General features: G+C 52.9%; 1 protein-coding gene across 5 annotated transcripts in view; it reads left to right on the top strand.

Annotated features, from left to right (window-relative positions):
* Nucleotides 1–14,792, top strand: part of ST8SIA5 (ST8 alpha-N-acetyl-neuraminide alpha-2,8-sialyltransferase 5) — a 54,693-nt gene extending 39,901 nt beyond the window's left edge. For 3 of the 5 annotated variants that reach the window (XM_014558454.2, XM_014558453.2, XM_014558452.2), the window contains 6 exons: nucleotides 1,440–1,526; nucleotides 4,478–4,622; nucleotides 8,439–8,551; nucleotides 8,708–8,827; nucleotides 9,296–9,388; nucleotides 10,486–14,792. In XM_014558454.2, the coding sequence (XP_014413940.2) occupies nucleotides 1,440–1,526; nucleotides 4,478–4,622; nucleotides 8,439–8,551; nucleotides 8,708–8,827; nucleotides 9,296–9,388; nucleotides 10,486–10,954 (1,027 nt within the window). In that variant the 3' untranslated portion in view covers nucleotides 10,955–14,792. The remainder of the gene's footprint in view (nucleotides 1–1,439; nucleotides 1,527–4,477; nucleotides 4,623–8,438; nucleotides 8,552–8,707; nucleotides 8,828–9,295; nucleotides 9,389–10,485) is intronic. The other 2 variants (XM_006183800.3, XM_014558455.2) reach the window with 1 other exon arrangement.
* Nucleotides 14,793–17,760: the final 2,968 nt, after the last annotated feature.

Below are 17,760 nucleotides of genomic sequence, written 5' to 3'. Positions count from 1 at the left end.
GGGACTCTGCCTATAATTCAGAGGGTTCATGGATTCTCTTAAGACCTTCGGTGGATCCCAGAGTAAGAACCACAGTTATGGTAGTTTTTTGGTAACACCCAGCTCCTGGCATCTGTTCACTTCCCTACTCATGACCACACCAGAATGACCTCCTTTAAAGAGCACCTGTCTGCACCAGTGCCCGAGGCCAGCCAGCTTTGAACTGGGACACAGCTGGGTGACCCTGGAAAGCTGTAGAATGCCTGACCGTAGGATAGGGGGACTGTGGGAAGTCAGGAGAGAAAAGTCATGGCTCTGCTTTTAAGGAACTTGCAATCCATCTAGTATCTCCCAGCATGCCTGAGAACTCCAGCCAGAGGCATTGCTCAAAGGGGAAAGGGTTCCGTGATCCAATCCTTTTTGCTGGTTTCAGTGAATGCGAGAATCCTACATGATTTGGACATTCCCTTTCCAGGAAGTGCTTTGGGATATCATGATGCTGAGATGTCTAAACCCAACTGGCATAAAGTCTTGCAGATGGTTTGTTGAGACAAAAGGAGCACGTCTCAGACTTCTCATCACTTCATATCTGTCACTGGAAATAGTGACCTGCTCTTGAAAAGAGGGAAGGAGAAGGGCGTGCCCTTGTAATGAGCCCTACTGTGTGCTGAGCGCCGTGCGGGGTGATCTCCAGGCCTTCCGTTAGGGAAGTGGTCTTAGGCCCTCTATAGGCAGCTGCTCCTGGGAGAACTGTGTAGGCCCTTGGGGGCTGGGAATGTAAGGAAGGAGGTTTTAAAATGTACTGGGATTTATTTTGATCACATATAGTGAGACACACAAATGACTATCGTGAAGGAAGACGTTCTTATGTTCACAGATCCCTAGAGACAGGAGGCGCTGCACACCATGCAGGGACTCATGGGGAAGCACCAGGATTGGTCAGGAGGCTGGAGGGGTGAGGGGAAAGCATGGGTGAGACCCTTCATTTTGGTTTTCATGGGAAGGAATGGACAAGGTGGAGTACAAATGTTTAGGATTGGCTAGTTTGAATAATTTTGTTGGGCTCTGAGGCATAAGGACCACCGCTGGTTGTCTGATCCCTGGCCCTGGGCTGGTTAGGGCAGGGGGCTAGTGGCTCAGTTCATAAAGGAGGTGGTCGAGGGTGGGGCTCTGGATTGGCTGTTGTGTGTGGAGGAGGCATGCTTGCAGGAGAGTGGTTTGTTATCTCTAGGAACTCACAAGGCCCCAGATGCTAGAGATCACAAACATAGCAAATTAGAAACTACAGGTTAACTGAGGACCAGCCTGGGACTTGACTTAAAGGGGAGCAGGAAGGAAGCGTGTCTGGGGATGACGGCACTGCCCGGCCTGGCCCTTCACACACTCTCTTTGTTTGTTTTGCTTTGTTTTTGTTTATTTGTATTTACTTTTTCATATACTCTCTGTCCTCCACTCCCAAGGGTGAAGCAGTCGGAGCTGTTCGACAGGTGGAGGAGCCTCCAGATGTGCAAATGGGCAATGAACATCTCTGAAGCCAACCAGTTCAAGTATCTATGACTCACCTGTCCTCCCAGCCGTCCCCCTTGTGTGGTCCTCGGGCCACCTCTTGTAGCTTTTCCTTGTCCTACGGAGCCCAGTCCCCAGGGGCATCCTCCCTGGAGCTGGTCCTGATGGGGCTTTGGAATCTGGGGGTTGGGGAGGTTCTGGCTCAGCACACAGGCTGAGGCTGGCACCTTGCTGGGTGCTGTCACCCACATTCCTGCCCTTGGTCCTGGCAGTAGCCCTGCACCGGTCGGTGCTGTCATTAGCAGTACAGCCCCTGACAGTAAGGTGATGTCCTTGAGGTCTCCAGCAGGCCCGTGTATTAAGGCACATTAAGCATCTTTCATGGCCTTGCCGTGCTCCCCACCCTGCTCCTGGGGCAGCTGCTCTAAGTCAGCAGTCCTCTCCTTCTCAGGGCACTTGGGTGCCCACAGCGTAGACCAGACATCTGAGCCCTGCTGTCGATTACTTCTTAATCGAAACTGACAGATGATAAGCTCCCAGGAGGCAAGATCTGTATCTTAGAGTTTTGCCTTTGAAAGCTAAGCAACTAGCAGGTCGCCACACTGTTAGTGATTCATGGTGAACTGTAGGGTCCTCGCCACTCCAAAATTCTGTGAGTTTGTGGTATGATTTTAGTGCAGGTAAACCTTATCTAATGGAATTGACAGGATCCTGGGGGTGAGTATAAATGGGATTTCAGCCACTCAGGTCGTAGGTTGAATGTACTGAGGAGCCATCTGTGTGCAGAAATCCTACACGGGAAGCTGTGAACAGCAAATAACACTAGGTATTTTGCACTTTCTTTATAAGTCACTTGTTCCAGTTTGCTGCAATTCTGGGTCAAGTCTAGAGGCAGAGAGTAGTTTTCAGTGGCATGTTTGAGAAATGTGCCAGCAGCTCCAAACCAGAGGGCTCTGTGAGACTGCAGAGACTCACCCATCATAGAAGGAGGACGTGGGGAACAGGTCCAAGATCTGTGCTGCAGATACAGCCCCAAATCCGTCTTTGGAGAGAAGCATTAATGCGGACAGTGCATGGCGGGGAGACTGGAGTGTCCTGAGTGTGTGGCTGATAAGCACTCACTCAGCGTGAATGAGGTCAGTGAGACGCCAAAGGATGTCCAGGCTGAGAGCTGGACCAGAGCCTCATCAGTGGGATTCACGTATCTAAGGAAGCCATGAAGCCACAGGAAGATGCGGCAAGAGAAAAACTGGGGTACGCGTGGGAGCCTTTGGCAGGGATCAGCCAGCACTACCCAGGGAGCGACTCTGGGGGAGCTGAGACCCTTCTGGGGTGACAGAATGGTTTCAAGTGTGGGAAAGACAGGTGACATCAGGTCTTGCTATACTCTAAATGGGAAAAGCTTCAAGGCCAGTTGGTCGTCCACCTTTGCTTTCATGACAAGCTCATTGAATGATGATGAGATTCTTAATAAAGGTGCGAGAACCTGGTGCATTGAACTGAGGGTGGGGTTGGAGGAATGTGCTAGAACACAGGCATGAGCATCCCAGTTACAGGGAAGGAATCCTGTAAGGGAGACTCTCCCTTCCCTGGTTGCTTGAGATGGCCACGTTGGCTTTCTGGTTTATATATCAGTCACTTGTGAGTTTGGTTAGTATGAGTCAGTCTCCCTCAATGTGGTACTCTCCAGGGGGCTGAAAAGATGGAGTTTTTGGACTAGCAAAGCTAAATGGGCCAGATGCAGGTTTGTATTGCTGACCCATGGCCCCCTCCTGGCCAGGCCTCTCACCTTCCCTCTGGAAAGACTCAATCACATTCTAAAACCCAGCCCTCCCCAGGAAAGACTGCTCTCCATGGCCAGCTGCCAGCTGAGTGCCCCAGTGAAGTCCCTGCAAGAGATAAAGTCACAAAAATTAATGTGTGTAACCTTCCGGCTTTGGAACCTGGAGTCACAGACTTACAGAGTGTTACCCGACTCCATCACTGAGCCTCACAGGCACACCTCAAAGAATGCACTGCCGGGTGGGACACCGGCTGCAGAGAAGAGAAATCAGTCTTCTCCGGTCTGGCTGGTGCCCAGGCCGGCCTCATCAGCCACATTCTCCCTTGGACGCTGTGTTTTTTAAGTCTGCTTGTATTGTCTGAGCTTTAACCCCCCTGTAGCTCATACTTGAGTGTTTCTGTCAGTGAAAACCACAGGGATCTTTTTTCTTTCCTTCCTTCCTTCCTTCCTTCAGAAACCGGGTTCCACTTTCTGCAGGAAATCATCCAGTATCAACCCACCTTCCCAATTTCTGACTCTCCCCTATTCCTAAGACAGTCTCTAAAGGATTGAAATGGCACATTTCTGTGTGTCTTGCTTTTTGACCCCATCAGGCAGGGTAAGTAAGCCTAGTTGCGAGTCAGGTATGGGGGCCAAGAACGAAGGAAGCGCTCTCACCCCTGGGTTTTCTGTAAGAGCTGGACAAGGGGCATGTTTCTGGGAGGCAGTAGGACCCGTAGCGGCTCTTGTGAACGCTCACGTGAGGCCTGTTTCAGCCTGCAGTTGGCAGGAGCTGGTTGTTGACCATCCGTGTGTCTAATGTTGTGCAGGGTCCAGAGAGGGAGGGGCCCTGCCACCGGGAGCTTTCATTCAGGCAGGGGGGTGGGGATTGGGGGTGGGGGTGAGTGGGTGGGAATTGGCAGATGCTGAAGTGAGTGCTGCCCAGTCTGTGCTCCAGGCCTTCAGAGGCCAGTGTGGCCAATGGGGACGGGGCAGCTGGGAGCTCACGGAGGGCAACCTGACTGGATCCTGAAAAGCTTGGGCATTGGGAGGACTGTTGGAGGCAGGGGACAGCATGGGCAGAGGTGTGGGGTGGAAAGGGCTGGGTGGGAAAGGATGGTGCCCCCTGGCCTCCCTGGCGGGACTCAGTTCCGTGACCCCTCTGTTTTCTGAGAGGCTCTGCTCTGCCCGGGGTCACTGATCTGTCCCTGTCTGTCTCCTGCCTGGCAGGTCCACTCTGTCCAGGTGCTGCAATGCCCCCTCCTTCCTCTTCACCACCCAGAAGAACACTCCCCTGGGGACGAAGCTCAAGTATGAGGTGGACACCAGCGGCATCTACCACATCAACCAGGAAATCTTCCGCATGTTCCCCAAGGTGCTGCTTTGGGCGGGGCGGTCTGGGTGGGGCAGTGGAGCTGACCCAGCGGTGCCCTCTGGGGCCATGTCCATGCAGCTTGGCATCACTCTGCCGTGATCCTGCGTCCCGCTGTTCTGGCCCTGGCTGGCCATTCCCTTAGGCTTGGTGGACTGCCCTCTGGGGTTCCGGGGGTTCTATCTGAGCACAGTGAGTGCCAGCTGGCTGTTATTTGAGTAACTTTTGGCAAGAAAGTGGTTGTAAAGTTTTGGTTTATTGCCTTGCTTGCAGAGAACATCCTGAAACTCTGGGAGGATGATTAATCATTTGTCCCCCACCCAAGGGAGGCACAAGAGCAAAAACACACGCAAAGGTTGTGTGCACAAGAAATCGCAAACTGTACAAAGCAAGGCCCTGAAAGGTAGATCTCGTGTTGGATGACCTTGGGCAGTCCTCTTGTGTTTTAAGGCCTCCATCTCCTTGTCTGGAGCACTAGGGTTTGGACTAGGAATAGGTTTGGCTGCTTAGAACAGAAAATCTAAAAAATCAGAGACTTAGACAAGATAACACTTAATATTGTTTTTTCCTTCACCGATAAGAAGTCTAGCGGTAGGCTGTTCATTCAGGGCCGGCCCGGCGGCTCCCTGGTCAGAAGGACCACAGGATGAATGACCCACATGAGCAAAGTGTTCAGGTCACATAACTCAGGCGCCCGCACTCACTTCTGATCGCTGTATCAGATGCTCAGAGAAGGATCCTGGAGCCTGCGTTTTCAGCTGATTCTGATGGTTACCATCTGAAGAGGAGGAAGGTTTCAATAAAGTGTTTATTTTTATTTTATTTTATTTATAATTATTTTTTGGGGTGGGGAGGTAATTAGGTTTATTTATATTTTTTTGGAGGAGGAGCTGGGGACTGAACCCAGGACCTCATGCATGCTAAGCACGCGCTCTACCACTTGAGCTGTACCCTCCCCACTCAAGGCGTTTATAAACACCTCCTGGGGAGTGTGGGGCCCAGGGCAGAGCTTAGTGGGTCCAGTTTGTAGAACTGTTGAGGTGGGGTGTGTCCAGGTCTCGCTGGATGAAATAATGAGGGCGTGGGGTGCCCTGCTTTGGAGGAGTGTTTAATGACACCAAGCCCAGAATTTCGCTATATTCTTGTTACTCGCTCTGGATGCTCTGGTGTGTTTGGGCCTGGGGGGCACCAGGGAAGAGCTGGAGGTGGAGAGGTGTCAAACGTACTCTCCCATGGCAGTGCTGGGGTACAGTGGGGTCCGAGCCATCTTTACAAGGTGGGTCTTGCAAGGCCTGGAACGTTGAGGCTGGTGACAGCAGGTGAACTTGCATCTCACGCATGTCATGCCAGTGGGTGACACACAGCTCAATTATGACCTATGGATCCAAGGAGGGCTGTGGGTAGGGACCGCTGAGGCCCAGGGAGGGAGAGCCAGGGTTGGCAAACAGGCAACCATATGGCCTCTGTCACCAGCACTCACCTTTACCGTTCTAGCGTGAAGCGGCCGCAGACATGAACGAGCTAATGAGTGTGGCTGGTTCCCCATAACACTTCAGTTCCTATTAGACACTGAAATGTGAATTTTATATGTTTTACACAGCACAAAATATTCTTCTCTTGATTTTTGCTGACTCTGAAAAAAATGCGAAATGTGTTCTTAACTTGCCAGCTGTACAGAAATAGGGTGGTAGGTCAGATGTGGCCCGCAACTTGCCACCCCCTGAATTAGAGCATGTGACACAGAAGTGTTTCCCGAAGTTTCCTAAGGTATTTCTTTGGCTTTGTTTAAAAAAAAAGAGCTTCTCTGGCTCCTACCTCCCCTACCCTGAAGATTCTGATTCTGTGGTTCTGGTATGGAGCCAAGAATTTATATTTTCAGAAAGTGCCCAGGTAGTTTTTGATTTATAGAAGTGTGGGAAACACTGACAGTGAACACAAAAGCCCTTTATGATCTCTCTGAAGAGGACTTTGTTTTTTCTCTTTCTCTGGTAAAAGTTAAACAGCGCAGTTTACCCCACTGGCCATGAGATGCCCATCTTTTCCCTGTCCTGGTCCCCGGTCCAGGGAAAATGTGCCACGGAGAAGGATGGTCTCCCAGAGATAGGTGCAGCATCTCCCTTAGATTTAGCCTAATTCCTGATGACTCCATTGTAGTGGGGTTTCATGATTCTCATCTGGCAGATGGTCCCAACGGAAGCCCCAGGTGCTGACTGGGGCCACCGATCAAGCAGGGCTGGCCAGCTGGCGTGAGCTAGGAGGAAGGCTGCCCGGCAGCCTCTGGGTGTCAGAGACGGAGGGGCCCTTCAGGGCCATCCAGTGATAACCACCTGGTCCCTCGTGGAGATCCCTCTGGGCCAAGCACTGCACTGGGTGGGCTTTTCATCCACACCCATGCTCCTCAACATGGGGCTGGGGGTGGGGACATTTGGCAATGTCTGGAGATGCTTTTGGTTATCATGACAGGGCGGTACTCTTGGCATCTAGTGGGGAGAAGCCAGGGATGCTGGTGAACATCCTACAGTGCACAGTCAGCCCCCACAACAAGGAGTGATCTGGTCCAAAATACTGACGGTACCAAGTTGAGAACCTGCTTTACATCATCTCATTGAATCGCAGGAAATACACATTACTATCATTATTTCACAAATTACAAAATTTTTATTTGTAACAAATTTTACAATATTTACAAAACTGAGTTACCAGAACTTGAAAAAACCTGTCCCTAGTTCCCTCAGCTCATTATGGGGCAAAACCAGGATTGAATTGGGTCTCTAGACTTGGGGGCCCGGTTTGCCCCGCGGACTTTCCCGGTTTGGCCAGATGTACGTCCTGCATCCCAGGGCAAAGTGCCCCAGTCCTGGGCAAAGTGGGAAGGTTGGTCACCCTACCCTTGACTCCAGGTCTGTGCTCCTGCCCTAAGCCTGCCTGATCCCACCTGCCTCAGGTTGCCCACTAGGCCGAGACTGCGGACATGACAGAACCAGTTCTCCTGATCAGGCCAGTATTTGCTTTTTCCTGTCTACTTGCTTATGGTCCCCTGGAAAGCATGACCAGGGAGCCTCTGTAGGCGGCCAGTGCCCAGGCCAAGGTAACCCTGCCAGCCAATGTGTGACCAGGTCAGAGTGCTGTGGGATGCTCACTCCCAGTGCCCCTGTGGGTGCCATCGTCACCAGGGTAAGTCCTGGGCTCCCCAAGCTCAAGGCGCTTTCTTTGCAGAGGTCCCGGTGTCCCAGCCTCTCTCTGCTCTCCTGATGTGGCCTTGTAGGCTCACCCCTGATCCCTTGTCCCTGCTGCTGCCAAGTCCTGGCATCTGTCCCAGTCTATATGACCTTGCTGTCCCAGGTCTCTGCCCTTCCTATGGAGCAGAGGGAGGGTCTGTACCTCCCCCTGAGCTGAAAGGGGTAAGAGCCAGGTCCTGGCTGGCCCTGCCCCCGTCTCTGTTGTCATCGTCCCCAGAAGGTTTGTGTTAGTCATTAAAACAGGTATATGAGAAGTCACAAAGACACCGAGCTTCCAGACATTGGGAAAACCAAAGGCAAGCAGGGCTAGCCATAACCTGTACTCTCTGCTTTCTGGAAACCCCAGGAAAAGGCTGTGGGGCCTGGCTTTGGTTCCAGCTTATTCTTAATTGCCCGTGGAACTAAAAATGAGTCTTCTGACCTCTCTTCTCATCTGCAAAGCAGACTAAACACTTTTCTCTCCTACGAGGTTGTCTTGTGGAGCCACGAGGAGTGGAGATGGATGTGGACACAGAGGTGAGAGTGCCTGTGGAGGGCAGGGGTAGTGTTGCCTCTGACAGCTGTGTCCCTGTCTCCCCAGGACATGCCCTACTACCGGTCCCAGTTTAAGAAGTGTGCGGTGGTGGGCAACGGCGGCATCCTTAAGAACAGCCGCTGCGGGAGGGAGATCAACAGCGCCGACTTCGTCTTTCGGTAAGAATCGCCCTGCGTCTGCACCTGCTGCCTCTACACCGCCGCCCTCCCCCTCCACGCCCGCCCCCTTGTTGGTGCCCCACCCCTTTGTGTGATTACTCCCTGTCCTCCACCTCTGCAGACCCTCATCCTCTGGGTTGTCCCTTCCCCCTCCAGCTCTGTCCCTCGCAAGTGGTTGAAGCTCTCAGGTCCTCAGTCTCCACATCTGCAGGATGGGCGCAAATGGCGTAACAGATGTGCAGACGCTGAGGACTCACGGGCCGTGCAGATCTGTTGGTGAGGTCGTCTGGGCAGCCACCTCTCTGGTTGGGTTCTACTCTTCTGAAAGCACTGCTGGGAACCAGGGTAGCCTTGTGGCTGACACCAATTTGAGCTTCCCCCTGGCCTTATCTAAGCTAGGTGCTGGTCCTTGTATTTCTTCCTCCTTATGTAGAACCCCCTTTCTCTTTGGGGATCCTCACTTTCCTCCTTAGCCTGGGTAAAGACGGTGGGTTGCAAATAAGAGCATAAAGCAAAGAGACTTGGGTTGAGGCTGCAGTGGGATCTCACAACAACCATTGAGCCACCCAGGGCTGGTGAGGGAAGGGCCCTCCATGTCCAGGCCACAAAGATTCCACCCAGCTGGCTTCCTCTGTGTCCCTCTGCCCATATGATCACCATCCCTTTCGTCCCCACACCCCAGCTCCCCATCTCCATCTAGAATGACTGATCACACATAGTCAGGCTGCCTTGTTTCTTCTGCAGGTGCAACCTACCCCCCATCTCTGAGAAGTACACCATGGATGTAGGGGTGAAGACGGACGTGGTCACCGTGAACCCCAGCATCATCACAGAGAGGTCAGTGGCCCTCTTTCTATACTTGTGTGTCCAGTATGGTAGCCAGTGGCCCCTGGGCACTGAAAGGTAGCTATCTAGATTGAGATGCGCCATCTGCAAATGCAAAACACACATTCGATTTAAAAGACAATATGGAAAAGAGGATGGGCCATAACTCATTAAGTTTTTATATTGATTACATGTTGAAATGATAGTGTTTGGGGTATGTCAGGTTAAATAAAACAGATTGTCAAAATTAATTTCACCCACTTATTTTCTATTAATTTAAGTGTGCTTGCCAGAACATTTAAAATTATACTTGTGGCCTGCGTTGTATTTCTTTTAGACAATACTGGTCTAGACTATCTTCACCTAGAGATGGACCAGAGAGCTTTCCAGTGTGTGACGGGGTCAGGCAGCCCCCTACACAGCATGTCCCGTCGGCACTGGGGAGAAGCCTCATGCAAAGATCTCAGCCCCACTCCCAGCTCCCCTCTTTCCTGGGGTCTATCTAGGAGGCCTCGGGGAAGGGGGTTGATGTGTTAAAACTGCATCCTGGGCATGGTCTCACCTTCAGGTCAGATGCTGGGTGAGAGGAGGGGGAGCTGGTAGATGGGGTCAGAGCCCAGGAACATTTACAGAGTAGGCAGAATGAGGGGCATTCAGAGAGGTGTGAGATGAGCCAACCCGGAGGTCTGGTTAATGTAAAGAGAAAGGTGAGTGAGGGGCTGCAGGAAGTTAGTTGGTGTCCTTCATTGGGGATCTTGGGGACGGCAGTGCAGGTGAGTGTCCTGGGGGCTCTAGGAAAAGCTTCCACTCCCTCATCGTTTCCCCTCTGGGCCCGCGGGGACTCTCTCATCCATCTGGGTTAGGTATCGCACTCCCGCCGCAGCCACACGCTAGCTCTTTGTCCCTTTGGGTCTAGATCGCCCTCTCCTGCACCCACTTACAGAAATATTACTGGCCTGGGGAAGGCGGACATTCCAGGGGCTGAGTGACTGAGATGAAAGGCGGGGGGGTGGCCTTGAGAGTCCCCTAAGTCCTTGGAAAAGACCTCAGGGTCAGGGGTGGGGAAGCCAGGGCCCCGAGGCGCCCTCTCACCCTGCGCCCCCCGCCAGGTTCCACAAGCTGGAGAAGTGGCGGCGGCCCTTCTACCGCGTGCTGCAGGTGTACGAGAACGCGTCGGTGCTGCTGCCCGCCTTCTACAACACGCGCAACACCGACGTGTCCATCCGCGTCAAGTACGTGCTGGACGACTTCGAGTCGCCGCAGGCCGTCTACTACTTCCACCCGCAGTACCTGGTCAACGTGTCGCGCTACTGGCTCAGCCTGGGGGTGCGCGCCAAGCGCATCAGCACCGGCCTCATCCTGGCCACCGCGGCGCTCGAGCTCTGCGAGGAGGTGCACCTGTTCGGCTTCTGGGCCTTCCCCATGAACCCCTCGGGGCTCTACATCACCCACCACTACTACGACAACGTGAAGCCCCGCCCGGGCTTCCACGCCATGCCCTCCGAGATCTTCAACTTCCTGCACCTGCACAGCCGCGGCATCCTGCGTGTGCACACGGGCACCTGCAGCTGCTGCTGAGGGCGCCGCAGGCTGCCCGCCCGCCCGGCAAATGGAACCTCGCTCCTCCTCGCCCACCTGCCCGCAGGGCCGGGCCAGGGCCTGGGCCTGGCGCTAAGGCTGGCGCTTCCCCGGACACTCAGCTTCGGGCCTGGCTTCGGGCGGGGAGGCAGGGATGGGGGCAGAGCGGAGCCAGCTCCTTGCTGAGCGGCCGCCCTGCCGGTGGGTAGCACGTTCCTGGGCCGCACCTCGAGATCGGGCCCTGGGGATTGCAAGTGAATCAAGCACACTGACGCTCAGTTTTGGCATCTGAGTGAACACAAACTGTAGTGGCCTCTTTGCAGTTAAAGGAAGGCGCTACGCAGAACGGAAAAGAGAACAGATGTGTGAGCACGGTTAAGATTTAATCCATACTTTGGGGTTCCTGAGTCTTCTGCCATGAATTGCTGTCTTGAACCTCAGAGCCAGCCCAGCAGTCAGACCTTCCCCTGAGGACAGTGGCTCAGAGAAGTCCAGGAACTTTCGACCAAGGCTCCATCAACCCACTGAGTCCATTAAGTGATGCTGTGAGATCTGATATAAGGCCTGCGTGTTAGGACCTTCGCTGAGACCCCATCAGCCGAGGAGAGCCCCGCCCTTTCAAACACATCCACACACACATATGCGCACACACACGTCTTGGGGCCTCCAGGTTCAATCCTGCGTTTGAGCTTTTGGTGAGAAGGAAATAAACCAGACCAGCCATTTGCACTAAGATTTTCAAGCCAGTGTTACCGACTCAGTAAGTGCTTAGCGACTTGCTTCCTCTTCCGTCTCCTTATTTTCAGCTCTGTTCTAACCAGGAGTTATTTATAAGAGCCGTCCCTCTGTGTGTTCCTGAATACCGCAGAATCCTGCTGTATCGTGTTCCTGAATTGGAACCTTAAGACTCCGGATTGGAAAGCGCTGATGTGTGACTGGCAAGCTTGGCGGATGAAGGTGAGCCCTGGCCTCCGACACCAGCATCACTGAGGTTCTGCCGGAAAGGAGGGACTTCCCAGCCTGGTGGCCTTCACACGCATGGACCCACGGGGCCTGAGCTTTGGGAAGTTAGCTGTGCCTGGGCTGAAGGGGGTTCACGTGTCATTTCATGTCCCTTTGCTTTCCCTGTGGAATATCCACCAGGGATGTGGCTGTGCCTCATACACACCGTTGGTGAACTGCCTTAGAACTTAGCTTTGTGGAATCGTACATCGTTAATACTGGGGTGTCTCAGCCTCCCTCCTCCCTCCCACTTCTCTCTCCCTCCCTTCCTCCTTTCTCCCTTCCCTCCCATAAACATTTCCAGGAACCTTTTCTGCTCTGGTTTGGGGCTGGGCTTGGGAAGATCTGATGACAGATAAAGCCAGTATCTCTGTCTTCTGAGAGTGGAGGGCAGACTGTAGACAAATTCTGGCCCCGCGTGCTGGGTTCTCTGAGAGAAGGAGGAGGAGGGGCTGAGAGAGCCCAGCAGGGAGTGGGACCTTTCGTCTGATCACCTCATTTTACAGGCAGAGCAACAGGCTCAGCCAGCGAGAGACAGAGGAGGGCACAAGCCCTGTCTGGGGCCTCCCGGCTCCCCACCCAGGGCAAAACCCCTTCATCTTGCTTGTGTGTCCTGTTGGCGGGCCATTATGGAACGAGAGCTCCATGCACAGCACTGTCCTAGGTACTGACCTTGGTTCTGAGCTCTGGTCCCGACCAGGGAAACCTTGGGCTGCTCTGAGCCTGTCTGTTCGTCTGCAAAGCAAGGAAGTAGCCAGTGAGACAAAGAGGGCCCAAGGGCTCGGCGAACCGGGAGACACTACGAAGGACGGGGCATGGTTATGCTTTCTTGGGCTCTGCCTGTTTCTCCCAAGGAAGGAACGTCTGGGAAGGATTCCAGTTAACTGAGGTTTCCCACCACTTGTTTGTGGTTAATTGAGCCTGGTTCTTGAAACTACAGATTTTCAGAACTGGAAGGTTCTTAAACACCATTTTGTCTTCCTTAAGAAAACAGGCTGAGAACAGGGAGTGACCTGGATCAAGTCGTGCCAGGGGCTCTACTGAGTGCCTGCTGTGGACAGAACCCTCTACCGGCAGCCCTCTGGGTAAAGTTTATGTTCCAGATGGGGCTGTGTTTGGGGGCAAGAGCCTCAGTGAGCCAGACACCAGACACCTGTAGCCGACGGTGTGGTGGGCTGGTGTCTGCCCCAGACAGGGCCTTCGTGGGGGCTGGGAGGGGGGGTTAACCATCCACCCTATGTAAGCGTTGGAATCCTGGTTTACAGTCCTATTTCAGCCTGTGGGTCTTAGGGCAAGTCCCTCCCTCTCCTTTAGGGTCTCAGTTTCCTCATCTCTACAACTAGAGGCTTAGAAAAGATCCCTAGGATCTCTGCAATCTCTGATTTTATTATTTTTGGAACTATTCATGATGTATGGAATTAAGCCATAAATAACGTCTGTTGCTATAATAGCTAAGATTTACCGCGCGCTCATTCAGTGTCACGCCCTCCACTGGGGACTTCCGTGGCACTGTCTTCTGTGATCATCACAAAACCCCTTGGGTAAGAAGGCTCCATTGGGCATGTGGGGAGACTGAGGCTCAGAGCGTTTCAGTGGCTTGCCCACAATCAGGCACCCAGCGAGGGAAACCACACCCAGGTCTGTAGACTCACAAAGCCTGTGCTCCAAATTTCTCTCTTAGCCGCTTCCAGCCAGTGTCACCAGGGCTAGGCCAGTGGGAACCTGACTGAGAAGCCACTTCAGGGTGGTGCCGGGCCCTGCTCTAGGGACAGTGCTCTGGGAGGCTGTCAAGGGTCCCGGGGGTAGTCTCTGCTTGTAGGTATTCCCCTACCCACCCAGCCCTGCCCCTGGCAGCAGCACTAACCCACTCTGAGTGCAGCGTATAGAGGGGAGCTGAGACCGTCTACCCATTTCACAGAAAGTGTACATGTTACATGATGGCATGTTGAGGGGCTTGCCCAAGGCCACATGGCCACCCAGGGGCTCAACAGGTACTCGGTCTCCTGACTTCCAGGCCACACTCTTTCTCCTGCAGCCAGTGTTTGTGGGAAAAGCAGATTTTCTGAGGCTCAGAGAGACCTGGGCATTGACTCCGGAAGCCACGCCATGTTTCTCGCAGTCCTGTCCGCATCCCACCGTGCAGTGCAGTCGACCAGTTAAACTCTTACATAAGGGAAATTGATTCCCCAAAACAAAACAACCATTGTGTCTTCCTTTGTACTATACCCACTGCTCTAGGCTTGAAAGGCAGCAAAACGAGGAAACAATTCGATGCTTAGCCAAGCAGAAAGGAAGGTGGCTGAAGGTCAGATGTGGCCTCTGAGACCGTTTCAGCAGTGCTGCTGCGGCAGCTCTGCCCACTGCAGAGAGCAGAGAGCCCATCCATCGGCCTTGACTCTGTGAGTGTGGGGAGGAGGCAGGGGCGGGGCTTGCTGACAACTGAGAGAGAGCACGGAGCTGGCTTCAGCCAGGCATTCAGTAAATCGTTACTGAGCACTTGTTTTTTTGCTAGCTGCCGTTGAACTAGTGATCTGCAGGTTGTAGCCCTGGCCCTCCTGGAGCTTCCGGTCTGGTGGGCATGTCCAGGTGCTGAACTGAGTCCCCCAAGCACAGATAGGAGCTGAGCTGAGCTGAGTGCTGGCAAGTCCGGGCTCAGGGATAGTCACCACGAGAGGAACAAGTTCAGCCCTGAATTCAGAAGGTTGGCAGAAGGACTGTAATTGCCAAAGCAGTGGTTCTATCTCAGGCTTCATCCTTAACATCCATGTGACACGTGACGGGAGTGGCCTCACTGATCTTTTGAGTCCTCCTTTCCATTTTTTTTTTTTTTTTTTTTGGTAACAAACCACTTACCCCCCTCCGCCCGACTCTCCTCCCCTCTCTCTGAATGCTCCTGCTTAGGCTCCTCTGTTGATTCATCTGTGAAGCTTCCTCAGGGTTCTCTTCTCTCACTAGGAGCGTTCCTGCAGAAATTGCATCTGTTCATAGCCTCAAGTCTCTCCCGTTCTTGCATCTTACACCCCTTACCTGGAGGCCAGTCTCCCTTGAAGCATCAGAAACACGCTCACCATGGCCACATCAACATCATACCTGCTCAGCATCTCAAACCTCGACATGCCCTCAACTGGTACAGTGAAAAGGACAGTCTGGGCTCAAAGTCACACCCCCCCCCCCCACTTACTAGTGACCTCAGGGGGAGCTGCCAAAGCCCCTGGAGGATCTTATTCATCATCTGAGGTCGAACCTGGTCACCAGCCTCACCAGCTGTGGAACAGGGCTGCACAATGCCTAGCACGGTGCTGGCACAAATTAGACACCTCTTGTCTTTCCTGGTCAACCCTGGGAACGGCTCTACTGCGTCACTGACCTCTCAGCCCCAAACCTGGGTCACCCTTGGCTCTTCCTTCTTCACCTTCTGTGATTATTTGCTCACCAAATCTTCAAGCTCAACTCATAAATATCCCTTGAGTTCATTCCCTACCTATATTCCCTCTGCCACTGCCCAAACTTGGGCCTTTCTGACTGATCATTCTGTTCCAGATAATTACCTTCTGGAAATGCCTTTGGTAGAGCCCGCTGCCTTTTTATACCACATAGTCCAGATTCCATACCCAGTTGTGCAGGGCATGTCCCAGGCTGGCTCATTCACCCTCCCAGAGACCCTCCTGCCACCACTGTCCCCCAGTACTCCTCCAGGCACTGTGCCTTTGCACAAGCTGTTGGAAATGCCTGGAATGGGCCCACATGCCCACCTCCTCCCTCCGCTTTGCCCCACTGCTTTTGCAGACGTCAGCTTATGGTCCCCGCCTCTTCCCCTTTGTGGGCTGGGTACTCCCTGCATTGTGCCTCTGCAGCAGCCGTCACTAACCTCCGTTAGAACATCCTCACAGCACACTGCATGGCTGCCCCTGTGCCCTTGGCCGAGTCTGTCCTTTCCCCAAGGGAAGGCACTGCCTCTGGCTCATGCTGGCGTCCCCAGCATCAGCACAGAGCCACGTGTTAACCATAGCAGTGGGGTCTCTGGTTGGCTGGTGGGTTCCAGTGGTTTGGGAGACCCCAGTAAGAACCTAACAACCTGGGGTAATTGTCAGTTTAAGAACATCCTCCTTTGATGGTGTTTTTGCCTGGTACCTTCTGTGTGGGAAGCACTGAGCTTCACAAAGCTGCCCCCACCTGCCTTGGGGAGCTTGGGCCGCAGGAGCCTGAAATGTCCCTGTTGCGATGGTTGCCGGCCCCAACCCCCAGTCTCTGCTACCTTCTTTTTGTTCCCTCCCTTTGTAATCTTCTTGCTCATCTGCTTCTTGCCTGCTAACCAACTCTTTCTCTCTAGTTTAAACAAAAGAGAGAAAGATATGGTCTTTTTTTCCCTTCCCTCCCTCAAAACCATGGAGGTTTGTCAGGATCATAGGTCGCTGTGCTGAAGTGCAGGCTGGGTAGCAGCGTTGGAGGGACTGGCCAATGTGTCAAGAAGGAGTAGAAAGTGCTTTATTTATTGGCTTGGAAACAGATGCGCTGAGCTTTGCAAAATATCTTCTGATGCCCACTGGAAGGAAGTCCAGGCGCTTGGGGGTCTCCCTGGGGGGAAGGAATGGTGCTACTCTGAGTTCAGTGCACCCCCTGGCCTCTCTGCCTGCAGCCAGGGCACCCCTCCAGGAGGAGGCTGGTGTGGGTTATGGCCAGGAGAGGCCAGGCCCCGGGTGTGCCGATGCCCACGGTGTGCCCTTTCCTGTTCTTTGGAGGGCTGATCAAGCCAGGCCAGTCTATGGAGATAGATTAGATCCTATAAGGCACCCGGATAAAGCAGTGTGTTCTCCAAAGTGCAGACTGTAGATCACCTATACCAGAATTTCCTGAGTGCTTGTTAAAACCCAGCCTCTGGCCTAGGAACCTGGGGGAGGAGTGGTGATACCGGGCAGTCAGCATTGTAACATCTCCAGGTGGTCTCGGAGCCCACATCTGCTGGATACCCGGGCTCTGCACTGCCTGTGGGTCAGCGGCACCACCAGGTGAGTGATGATGTCCGGCTGGAAAATCAGCCTGGAGTCTTCAGTGATGAAACAGCAAAAAACAAGACTCTGGCACACAACCCAATTTCTGCATTTTCAAGAAATATGAGTATAAAATATAATCTGCTGTTAAATTAGCAACAAAAATTAACTGCTCAAGAATCTATAACCTTTAGGAAATCTGTTTTGGCCTTGACACGGTCAGAGATTTCTTTTTTTTTCCCTTTATTTTTTTAATTGTGGCAAAATATATATGTAAAATGTACCATCTTAACTATTTTTAAGTGTACAGTTCAGTAGTGTTAGGTACATTCACATTGCTGTGCAGTCCATCTCCAGAACGCTTTTTTCAGTTGCAAAACTAAAACTCTTTACCCATTAAAGGATAAGTCCCCCCTCCCCCTCCCCCAGCTCCTGGCATTCTGTCTCTGTGGATTTGGCCCCTCTACATGCCTCATATGAGTGGAATCATAGCTTCTGTCTTTTTGTGGACTGGTTTATTTCCTATAGAATCACTTAGGTATAAGCTGTTCTTAAATGACGTTAACTGTTTTCGGGGTCCCCATACTAGGACTCTGATTTTAATTTTTGCCCAGAGCTGTTGTCCCGGGCCCTCGGTTGGTCCCTGGCTTCTGGTGACGTCAGCACATTTGCTGAGGGTCAGAGCAGACCTGGTATTGCTTTGCTCAGTTTGACTCAGCTGTCCTGGCCAGCCAGGGTCCTGAGAGGCAACAGCCTTGCTCATCTTCAATAAGTCTTCAGTTATTTCCCCTGCATAATCTCTTCTGTGAACCTTCT

The sequence above is a fragment of the Camelus ferus genome, chromosome 30 (assembly GCF_009834535.1).
Source record: "Camelus ferus isolate YT-003-E chromosome 30, BCGSAC_Cfer_1.0, whole genome shotgun sequence".
Lineage (NCBI taxonomy): Eukaryota > Metazoa > Chordata > Mammalia > Artiodactyla > Camelidae > Camelus > Camelus ferus.
This window is presented reverse-complemented; position numbering and strand designations above follow the sequence as displayed.